Genomic DNA, 12,045 nt, shown 5'->3' with positions numbered 1-12,045 from the left:
ACTTTGATGTTACTTTTTAAATAATTTCCGTAGTGGGTATATGGCCGTTGCAATATTCAGCACTAGCGGCATACTCCGCAGAGGCTGAGATCTACTTTCACTAGACAAACAGCTCACGTAATTTGCATTCCCTATGCATTCAGATTCAGCAAAAGAAAGCTAGACATGCAGCCAATTTAATTTATCACGGGAGTACGTTTGAGTGGTATTTAGATGTCACAGGGCAACATTTATGATGGTGCGACGGTGCCCAGAAGGACACAACTATCTTCCACACTCTGGAAAATCCCTGTCCATGAGCTTTCCCGACTGGCCTTCCAAAACACATTTTACCATTCTTCTCACTTATAGGTTTCTCTGGGAGTCAAGCGAGTGAACCCTACTCGTATTTACATAATGGCCTTATAAGTAAGACAGGAAAGCTTTTCCGTTATAACAGGACTTTTATGACCCTCTCACGGTGCCGCTGTTAACCGTCTATCAATAATATATCTCTCAGCTCTAGGATAGAAAACGTGTTAAGGATTACGTTCCCTTCTACTGTTGTGTTGCCAAACTGGACACGGAATGAAAAACAGAAACGTTCTACTTTTCGACCATAGCCACACTGTAATTTCTGCATATCATTAAAAGTGGAGCAAATAAACCCCACGCAAGACATTTTCACATGCAAATTGCACTTGTTTTCTGTATTGTTCAAGGAATGACATTCCATTGACCTACTTTTTAAAATAAAATTTGAAACTGGTCATTATTTGTTTAGAAAGTCTCATTTGACCAAAAACATGGAGAAAAGGAAAGTTTTGTAGTAGGCCTATATTTATTATTTATGTCACATTCTTCTAAATTAAAGGAATATTTCCTATTCATTTAAATGACTGGAAATTGTACTGTAGCTTTAATGCAGTGTTGAATAATATTTTATGGGATTAGCATTTAGGCCTACCTCATTGTGTTGTTTTTGTAAACAGAATATAGGCCGACACATTCCATGTTGAGATTTTAGCCGAATTCATGCAAACTTGATAAAGTGCAATTTTGATGATAATTGTAGACTATTGTAGTAGTTAAATCACCTAGCTTTCTATTTTAATAATTGCCTTTTTATGTCTCTAAAATCCACCGACCGACCAAAAAAAGTGAATTTAGGCCATGGATTCAGGGTGCCTGGGCAGTATGTTATCAGATATGACGATCACCAAAGTTTCCTCGAGGTCTGTTAATTCAAATATCGGTTCATATAAACGTCAACACTACATTTTAAGAAAGAAATCTGGGAGAAATGTTTTAGAAAAATGTGCATTGAAATTGTCAGTGAATACAGGCAGATAGGAAGATAGTGAAAAGTATGAACCAAAGTAAAGCTAAAACTTGCTGGAAGGCTATAATTGTTTAATCACATGAGGGTGTTATTGATATTATGATGATTATAAATATGTTCTTTATGCTGATCATTATCATTAGTATTATTAAATTGATGTAGACAACATTTACTTGCTGGAGGTTGATATCATACAAATCAACCAGGCAATACACGAAGTTATAGCCCCATATGATTGAACGCGTTCTTCTAGGAATTACAATTTTCATCTAGTTAACCCACAATTCAATTATTGCTAAAACCCTGACCCTAAAGTTTCCCACTGACTGGTAAAAGTTCAATCTGGGAACGTTGCGCAATAGCAAAAGCTGATTGGAAGCTGAAATGGTTTACTTCCAGGGCACCACGTTCTGTGACTCCAATAATATCTGAGTAGCCGATTCCAACTGTTTTTCAAGATCACAAACATGTCGATATAGAGGAATACAAACGGGTGCTCAATTGCATTTCTAATGAATCATACTTAAATCATATAGCTATGTTAAAATGCCATGACCTCGTTCTCTCCTCCCAGACAATAACAGTGGACCTTTTCTTGGAAATAAGAAACCTCTGTTTACGGAAAGTCTTCAGGGAGCCTCATATGCACCATGTAGGCCTACTACTCGCAATATAAACTGTCCCCCTCCATAGCCAACCTTTTGCGATGCAGCCGTGAACTATAAATAAATATAAATATCGTATTATTCCACAACTAAGCCCATTATTAACACCACCAGGTTAAATAGATGTTTCTAACTTACATTCTGTGTACCCACTGGGCACAGACGTGAATTCAAAGTCTCTTCCACGTTTGTTCAACGTAATTTCATTTAAATGACGTGGAAACAACGTTTATTTAACCAGTGTGTGCCCCGTGGGTAGGCTGATTCACGCATGCCACAGGAGAATGACGCCAAAAGGTGTCAAAAGGTGTCTAAACTGAAATGAGAAAATAGGCGACTATACTATACAAACAAATTGGTAACGCCTAGATATCACCGACTGTGTCCTTGTGCAAAATGGTACGCAGCTTCTTCTGGATATGTGTGCAACAATAGTTCAACATTCACTTTCTGCTACCATTTCTGTCAAGCCGTCGACGCATCCAGTTTGATACATACGTTAGATAAATCCAACATCTACACCACACACAACACACTGCAACTACCTCTGCAACGCAACGCTGCAGTTCAAACGCAGCGTTCCGTTGGAAATGAATGTACTTCTGATGTACCAAAATGCAAAAACACTGTCGGTGTGATCGAGACGAAATGCTCGACGACATTATTATGAAGTTAGGCCTGCTACAATCTCTAGCCCACTCCATATTTCCATATAGCCCATATCTAATGTCACCTAAACAAAGGCCCGATGCACAAAACGACACCAACCAACAACTGAAATGGTTTAACGATTCCCCAATGTCATAATATAGTAATAAAACTGAATCCGATCATGCTCAACGGAGACATCTAAACCAACAACAATGCATCCGATCCAAAGATGAGAATAAGACAGTCAAGCCGATCCAGCAGACAGAGTGATAAGGGAATCTACCTCAGGAAGTCCAGCCACCCGTCCTTTATAATGGACGGATCCAACTGTAAAGAGAGGAAGTTGTCGTTTAGAACTTGTACTGGACTGCGGGTGTTGACATCCAGCAGAATCAGCGTCCTCTCCATTAACCCTGTTCTCTTCCCCCCGCCACCCGGTGCAGGTCTCCGGTAGGTCGAAGAAGTGGAGATCACCGACTGCACCATCAGAGCAACGGATGCCAGCCACAGAGAGGAGCCTGGGAAGGGACATGTCGTCGGTTTGGGCATCTCCCTGGCTTGGTACCACGGATGGAACACTGTTCTTAATACGAAGGCCGTGCTCTGCGGTTTGAGGGAAGTTATACCGTATAGTCCGAATGCACTCTCCTTTTCCTTTGAGTGAAGAGATCTATCTATCTTTCTGTCCGTCTCCCCCTGCGTCCCCCTCCGTGTTGTTGGGATCTGGAAAGGGTAGCGCACGCCCTGGGCCAGCCTTCCCGCTAGAGAGGGCCATGAGCCGGGGGGAGGAGAGGCGGCAGCACCGCCCCGCTCCAGGACTGAGCAGAGTTTTTTCTCTAAGGTACTGTATGAAGACTCATAGTAACCTTGAGGTGTCGTGGAGAAAACAGGGAGCTATTTATCAATATTCTAAGTGCGCATCGCAGAGCTCAACAAAATACTATTTCTTGTTTGTATGACTTGTGAAATTGATGTGCCTGCCACAAAACATCCATTTTCATGTGAATCTGAATTGAAATTTGTCTGATGCAATGATTGAATTGTGTATAAAACAAATGTATAATGACATCATAACATTCATATGAATGTAGGACTATTTTAGATTTCTAAGTTATTTTTATGGTTTCCCCATGAGGGACTTGGGTTATACGCAGAACGTCAATAGAGGAAGAAACTAAATGGAAAGACGTCAAATAACGGTAATTTTCAAACCAAACTGGGAGAGGGACGCCTTATTTAGCCTACCGTGCAGGCCAGATTACCATTTCCTCGTTTTGCTAGTAAAATATAGGCCTAATTCCTACTTGTAAATGGCAACAATATATTTTAATGTTTTGTCACTCTCGGACAAAACAATACCAACACATCCTTATAACAAATGAAATTATTAAAAACAAGCGTTATGTAAACCGTGTATTCAAAAGTATTCTCTAGAAATAGCCTACTAAGGCAAAAACTAGTGGACCGTGGATCTTGGAAATAAGTGAGGATTTGTGTAAAAAAAAACAACTAATTAATCACGGAAATTACAATTGCAGGGCCACGTAGGAGTCTGAACATTTATATTCTCCAATTATCTGTGAATCACACATCTCTCATGAAAGTAAATACATTAAATATAGACCCATTGATGTTCTTAAACTTTGAACGGAACGGTTTTTATGCACTGTGATCGAAAAGTTAACTCCTTGGGGTACGGTCCTAGATCAGTAAGGCCAACAAGACAAGACAAGTTACTAGTTGGCTATGCGATAAAATATTGTGTTGTGTTGGTTCTACGCACAAGTAGGCTGTGTAATGGCCAAATCTGTATTCAATTGTGTTTTATTAAAATAGAGCAGCTGAGATCACCAGGCTAATGTTTAGTTTGATCTGTGCTAATATGTTTACAGTTTAACCCGTGACTTCATCGCGCTTTACAGGCTTAACAATGATCAACCCTGAGCTTTGGAGGACACGACCAAACTCAGCCGTACTTGGTGCGCTTCCAAAAACATATTAAAAACGAATTTAGAACTCTACAGCCTACAGATTTAACATACCTATAAAAACGTTATATAAAGTCTCTCTCCAGATGTTCTTTGATCAGAGGGCCTACACACAGCTTGGTCGCTGGTGGTTTTCCCAACAACTTCGCCTTACCTCGGCCTGGCTCGTCTCAGCCTAATGACTCTGGTCGCCTGAGGTCGCTGATTGTAGGCTACTTCCGTGTAGAGAAAGTGCAGTGTGATTGGGAAGACTGAGATATGTAAAGAACGTTGTGTAATCCCCTCTGTTAAAGTCAACGGCTTGTATTGTCTACTTAACCAACTTCATGTTGAACGCACCAACATTAACACATTCAAACAACTGTTAGAAATCTCGATGTTCATTCTTGAAGGTTCGTGAGGCCTGGCTCAACTGTATATGCTATTTAGCACAGGCGCTTTTGACCAAAGAAATGCACAGTCACGTACAGGTGGTCCCGGAGATCGAACCCACTATCCTGGAGTTGAAAGCGCCATGCTCTACAAACTGAGCTAAAGAGAACCATAGTAAAACAAAGGTAATGTGGAGACAAACATCGACAGGACATGTACGACAAAGTCTTTAGCTGCTAGGGCATTGGAAAGCAACGAGCCCGTTGCTGTTCATCGATCAGCTTTATCAACTGTTCATAGATATGTGGTCCAGGATCAGACCCCACTGTCCATCTATTCCAAATATGCAGCTCTAACAGCGGGGAACAAACCTCTGCCTCCCTTTCAGCCTCTCCAAACATCTCTACCTCTAGATATCAATATCTTTATATCGCAGTGGGATCTTCGCTTGATCCATCACTTTACCAGGATAAGAAATGAGTCTTTGATATGTCCCGCCACGGCTGTAGCGGTCCTATGGCAACCGACCAAAATCCCTCTTCCGGTTACGGTCTTTTACTGCATGTCTATGGCAGATATACTGTAGACGTCATTTGGAGTCGTTTGAAGACACATTGTGTAAAGTGTTTGGGATTGAGAGGTAAACACAACATGTGATTTTCATAAAGGTTCGATGATCCCCCCCCCAGTACTTGTTATTAAAATGTTGAATAGAACATAAAGGGAATTATAACAAGTATTTAGTGCCCCGCTCCTTGAACGATATGGAGACGGATAGTCTATGGTGAATGCAATTAGTAAAAAAAAATACATTGTTCTGATACTCAAATAGATGTGATAAAGCCACAGTCTGTAAGATTTCCAGAAATTACAACTAAATGAAATATAATATAAAGAGTACTTTATATGAACTACAGTAAAACATGAAGGCCCAGTAAGGCCCGCTATAGGCCTAGCCTAATCCAACGTTTCTTTTCTTCTCGTATGACACATAACATTATAGAAACGAGTTGTTGCCTATGTGAAAATATATTTCAACTTCATCAAACAATTGGAGTTCAATTGTGATAGCACATGATGAAAATGGAAGAACATTAAAGATGTGTTTTGTAGGAGAGAAACATCGATCTGCTCCTGGTGGGCTAGTGAACGCGCCACCTTCACACAGACGAGCATTTCTTGACTTCATCGTGTTTCTCATCACTGCATGGTACATTTGCCAAGTGTCAAATTCGTTTCGACTTAGATAATAACGTTGGCCAACTAACATTACTCTTCTGCTTTTAACACTTGTCGAATGTTATCTCATGTCACCTTTTTCCCTACTAACTTAAACTATTTATGCCAGTGGTATAAACCATCAAAAGTGTGTGTAGCCTATGGCTGACTTTGAGTAATTACTTTCGGAAGGTTTTGACTAAATAATGACTAAATGTTAAATATTATGACTTTAGGAAAACTATAACTTTTCGACTCCATTCATCAAATAATAATTTTAAAAAGTAAGCCCTGGCCTTGTATCCAAGTTGAAAACTCTATACACACTGTAAACAACACCACCATAGTCCTACACCCTAATAATAACATACTAATAATTATGACAATAATAATAACAACAACAGCAACAGCCCAATAATATTATATTATAAACGAAAAATAGTCATTTACATGGGGAAAAATACAACAGAGAGTAGAACAACGATCACATCCCTACATGTAAAAACCATTTCGTCTGTGAAGCAATTATAGCCTATATGAAAACAGATATTGTTGAAATGTATGTAGCTTTAAGAATTTAACAGAATTTAAGAGATCAATAAGACCTATACATTTTTGTGGTTATATGGCTTATTATCTCTTTAAAATTATTCATATCTGACTTCGATTATGCTTCCAAATGAAAATATATTTTGGCAAATAAAAGTGATTTTGGAGCATGGTAGCAGAGAGGGAGCGGGGGCGAGGGAGGGAGTGAGGATAGGCTTTTTACGGACACACCACAAGCAGGATATTAGGCAAACTGTCTCAAACAGGCGAGGAAAGGGTCACGGCTTAAAAGGCACGGTTGACGCGCGCTTTTACGAATATTGGCGAAGTGTGAGGACCTGAAGAGCGGAAGCGTGCTTTTGTGTGAAATCTGCTGGTTTAGGAGGAGAATAGCAGAGACAGAGAGGTTGGCCTACCACTGGACGAAAGAGCGTTCGTGGACCCGGACACAACGTTTTGGAACAAGGAATATTGTCGTCTCTATGGTCTCTATTCATGGCATGTTTTAATCATGGCCCAAGTCCCTGCGTGTTCTTATCTCTTTTTCATTTATCCTAGTATTAAACCAAATTAATGGCGTGCTTTGCTCAATCTGTCCACATTTCTCGTTTTGTTGCTTAGAGTAGTTTAACATGTAGGCTATACTAAAATCTGAACATATATCTTAAATAGACTTTGGCACCAGGCCTACAATTTATAAAATGTCGTTTGCATTTGTTCGTAGGCCTAAATCTGATTGGTTCCTGTAAAGTCTAAATAATATATAAATAACAATTGCGGGTGTAAATCATTAGAAAATTATAAATAAGGCCCAAAACATTGACCCATAACCTATTATTGTCTTTAAAATACAACTATGCTTTTATTACTGTACTAATTAAATCACTTTAATGTCTATAACCTATAATGTGAAATGAAATGACATGACTCACATCAGGAGGCTAAATGAACAACTTGACTTCGGTTGAAGAGCTCGTTCAGCGGAATTTGATTCCAGAGCTGCTGAGGAGTCTACACTGCCATCTCGTGGAATACTGTATAATAGTTTCTAGAAAAATCGACTGACCCAATGTGATAATGATGATGAGGATGATTGTGATGGTAATGATTGTGATGATGAGGAGGATGCTGATTGTGGGAAAAAATAGCCTTATAGAGAAACAGTGACAGAAAATGAACAAACGCAGACGTACACACTAGCCTGGCTGACGCAAGACCCACGTGTCTACACAGCGTGCTGTGCATCAGTCCGGTGTCAGCGAGAAGACACATACAGCGCTGGGAAAAGTACTCAATGCTCATACTTTAGTAAAAGTAAACATACCTTAATAGAAAATGACTCAAGTAAAAGTAAAAGTCACCCAGTAAAATAATAATTGAGTAAAAGTCTAAAAGTATCTGGTTTTAAATATACTTCAGTAGAGTGGTGGGAAAAGTACTCAATTGTAATACCTGAGAAAAAGTAAAAAGCACAAGTAAATGCTATACATCAAATTCCTTATATTAAACAAAGCAGACAGCACCATTTACAGACAGACAGGGTCGAACTCCAACAGTCAGACATCATTTACTAACACAGTATTCGTGTTAAGTGAGTCTGCCAGAACGGAGGCAGTAGGGATGACAAACGTTATATTGATAGGTGCGTGAATTTGACCATGTTGTTGTCCTACCTGAGTATTCGACATGTAACAGTACTTTTGGGTTTCAGGGGAAATGATTGGGAGTAAAAAGTACATCTATTTTTTTAGGAATGTAGTGTAGTAAAAGTAAAAGTAGTCAAAAATATCAACAGTAAAGTAGATACCCCCCCAAAAACGACACACAACACACACACACACACACACACACACACACACACACACACACACACACACACACACACACACACACACACACACACACACACACACACACACACACACACACACACACACACACACACACACACACACACACACACACACACACACAGTAGAGTAGACTATTTGGTGTGTGTCTATGATTGTGGTCTCTGCACGGAGCGACAGACAGTCACCCTGGGAAGTAGCTCTGATGATAGGGCATTTCCTGTCTTCTATTTTTAGATTGTAATGGCACGCAAAATGACATTACGTCATTGTACTGCATGGGATTTTGTAAGGCCCACGCATGCCCGATCTCTCTCTCTCTCTCTCTCTCTCTCTCTCTCTCGGTATGTGGCTGTCCAGCTGTTATGCTGATTCAAGCAGAGCCAGCGTAAAAACCGTGACCACGTGACCCAACCTCCGCCAATGTCCCTCTGTAGTTTATTCAGCATGATGGCTGCTGATGCTGCGGTAGCTTCCTCCTCACCTCATCGCATCTCACCTCATCCCTGCCGCCTGCTGTCGTTTCACCGCTTTACCTTTCTCATCCTCCTCTTCTTTCTCCCAGCCCAGGCGAAGGGATTGCTTGGCGTCCGCCCAGAGGACACTAAAGCCGGGGATCTGTCAGTGCAGGACGGGCTGCTCCAGGCGACCGAGGGTACGCGGTTCATGCTGCGGGTTTACTACGCAGCATCCTCGGTTACACAGAGAGCCAACAACCACTCTGGGAGTGGGAGACCAGAAGCTGACGCTGCCGCACCATGGATCGCCTTCATAGAAGAACCAGGTGGAGAGCGAACGCGAGGAGAGGGGGAGGGACTGGTCAGTTTATTGAATGTATTGACCATTTAGCATTAAAGCTATATATTAAATATGTTTTATGAAATAACCTAAATATCGTGATAAAATATCAATTTGTATTTAGGTCCCTTCCAAACGGAACCCGTGCGTGGACGAGCTCGCTCGGAGTTCTGACATCGAGTTGCTGGGTTCCTTCAGGTCTGCGTCCAGCCACAACTCTGTTCTAGGTCCGTTTATTTACTCTATACTTACATGTTTTTATCCTTGTTGAATCTTAGATTACATTTTTTAAATAATAATAATCTTACATGTTAATGTGCGTTTTTCTTTTGTCTGATGATGACCTTTTTGTAATTTGATTCTGATTCTATAGTGGAGCTGCTCGCCAAAGACCTGCGCAAAGATGAGCGGATCAAATACTACTCCATGTGCGCGTTTGACGGGGTGAAGTGGGAGCATTTCAGCACCAGAGACTTCTGGCTAGCGGTGGTGGAGCGACCCCCGCATGCGGATGTGTGGCTCCAGTTGGGGGTGTCGGTGATTTTATTGGGACTCTCTGCGCTTTGCAGCGGGCTGAACATCAGTATGCTAGCCATGGATCCCGTCGAGCTCCGCGTTCTCCAAAACAGCGGCACCGAGAAGGAACAAAAATACGCACACAAGATCGAATCCGTGCGTAAACATGGCAACTACATCCTATGTACTGTGGTGCTGGGAAACGTGCTGACCAACACCTGTTTCGTGGTGTGGATGTGCCAGATTATCGGGATGACTCCCACCTCCCTTGCTACCTGCACTTTCGGTATATTCTTCATAGGAGAGATCCTGCCTCACTCTGTGGCGTCCAGACACAGCCTCGCCATCGCCTCCAAAACAGTCTGGGCCACCCGGCTTCTAATGCTGGTCTCCTTCCCCATCTCCTACCCCGTCTCCAAGCTCCTAGACATCATGCTTCACCAGGAGATCAGTAACTTCTACACCAGAGAGAAACTGGTGGCCATGCTGCGCGTCACAGACCCCTACCACGACCTGGTCAAAGAGGAAGTAAACATCATCCAGGGCGCTCTGGAGTTACGCACCAAGACCGTAGAACAAGTTCACACCCCGCTGGCGGACTGTTATATGCTCTCCTCAGATGCTGTTCTAGACTTCTGTACTATGTCTGACGTCATGCAGAGCGGGTTCACCCGGATCCCGGTCTATGAGAACGACAGGTCCAACATCGTTGATATCCTCTTCGTCAAAGACCTGGCGTTCGTGGACCCGGATGACTGCACCCCGCTGAAGACCATCACCCAGTTCTACAAACACCCCATGCACTGTGTGTTCAGAGACACCAAACTGGATGTGATGCTGGAGGAGTTCAAGAGAGGTAATGGGATGGGCCATCTGGCATTTCAGACCGGGCTAGGGGCGGACTGGCCATCTGGGATTTCAGACCAGGCTAGGGGCGGACGGGCCATCTAGGATTTCAGACCAGGCTAGGGGCGGACGGGCCATCTGGGATTTCAGACCGGGCCAGGGGCAGACTGGCCATCTGGCATTTCAGACCGGGCTAGGGGCGGACGGGCCATCTGGCATTTCAGACCGGGCTAGGGGCGGATGGGCCATCTGGCATTTCAGACCGGGCTAGGGGCGGACGGACATCTGGCATTTCAGACCAGGCTAAGGGCAGATGGGCCATCTGGCATTTCAGGCTGGTCCATTTTTGGGCCAGTGGGCCTGTCTAACTTGTTTGTTTTTTTGTCTGCAAAATGGTCATTATCTGGATAATAATGGGGGTAAAACAAAAAATGGGCAGGTGTGGGGGCCTCAAGGAAAACATTTTCTCCAAGGCAGATTTCTGGTCCCAGTCTGCCCCTGAGCCAGGTAGATCCCACTCACACCTGAGTTCAGTCTACACTGTTGTATAGAGAAAAAATGATATGCAAAATCAGGTAGCATATATAGAGTTAAATATGTAGGAAATGCACCACCATTTTGTAAGAAAACAGGTGGAGGTGTATTCTCCAGAGTCATACTCAGTACATTGTTAGCAGCTATATACAAGTAATGTAGATTGTTGAGTGGGTGAAATGAACAGGCATGGTTTCTCTCCTGTGTGTTGCATGATAAACATAAGTAGATTTCATGTGCTCTGACAGAGAGAATCACACTGGAGGCTTTGGGACGGAGACAGCAGTGTCCACTAGGACGAGAAGGACTAGGGCTTCATTCATATGCTATTCAGATTGACACGGTTGGTTTGTCCATGAGGGCTCAGAGATGGTCATCTGAACGGTTTAATTATGGAAATGAGTTGGATAAGAGGGCCTTATTCAATCAACATTATTTTTGTGGAGTGACTCAAAGTAACATTCACGTTTCCAATGATATTTATGTTTATCATATTCATCATCATCTGGTTGTCTGGGGTCGATGGCAGTAGAAGTGGGACTTCCAGAGCTGCCTGTCCTCCACTGGAGACGCAGTCTCCTCTTCCTCCAGTCCGGTGTCACATTTAAGCTGGTCCACACACATGATTACTGGGTTGCCCCTTCTGCTGGTACCATGCTGTGGTTGCCAGAGGATCAGTTCACTGGCAGAGATGTTCTATTGTCTGTAAGAGCGTCTGAGGAGAGCAGGGATGCTGG

General features: G+C 42.5%; 2 protein-coding genes across 3 annotated transcripts in view; one reads left to right on the top strand and one right to left on the bottom strand.

Annotated features, from left to right (window-relative positions):
- Positions 1 to 3,210, bottom strand: part of LOC115201576 (inactive heparanase-2) — a 155,356-nt gene extending 152,146 nt beyond the window's left edge. For both annotated transcript variants that reach the window (XM_029765338.1, XM_029765339.1), the window contains exon 1: positions 2,921 to 3,210. In XM_029765338.1, the coding sequence (XP_029621198.1) occupies positions 2,921 to 3,186 (266 nt within the window). In that variant the 5' untranslated portion in view covers positions 3,187 to 3,210. The remainder of the gene's footprint in view (positions 1 to 2,920) is intronic.
- A 5,709-nt stretch (positions 3,211 to 8,919) lies between these two features.
- Positions 8,920 to 12,045, top strand: part of LOC115201575 (metal transporter CNNM4-like) — a 17,309-nt gene continuing 14,183 nt past the window's right edge. The window contains exons 1-3 of the mRNA XM_029765337.1: positions 8,920 to 9,433; positions 9,537 to 9,639; positions 9,786 to 10,784. Coding sequence (XP_029621197.1) covers positions 9,038 to 9,433; positions 9,537 to 9,639; positions 9,786 to 10,784 — 1,498 coding nt within the window. The 5' untranslated portion in view covers positions 8,920 to 9,037. The remainder of the gene's footprint in view (positions 9,434 to 9,536; positions 9,640 to 9,785; positions 10,785 to 12,045) is intronic.

Source organism: Salmo trutta, chromosome 10 (genome assembly GCF_901001165.1).
Source record: "Salmo trutta chromosome 10, fSalTru1.1, whole genome shotgun sequence".
Classification (NCBI taxonomy): Eukaryota; Metazoa; Chordata; class Actinopteri; order Salmoniformes; family Salmonidae; genus Salmo; species Salmo trutta.
This window is presented reverse-complemented; position numbering and strand designations above follow the sequence as displayed.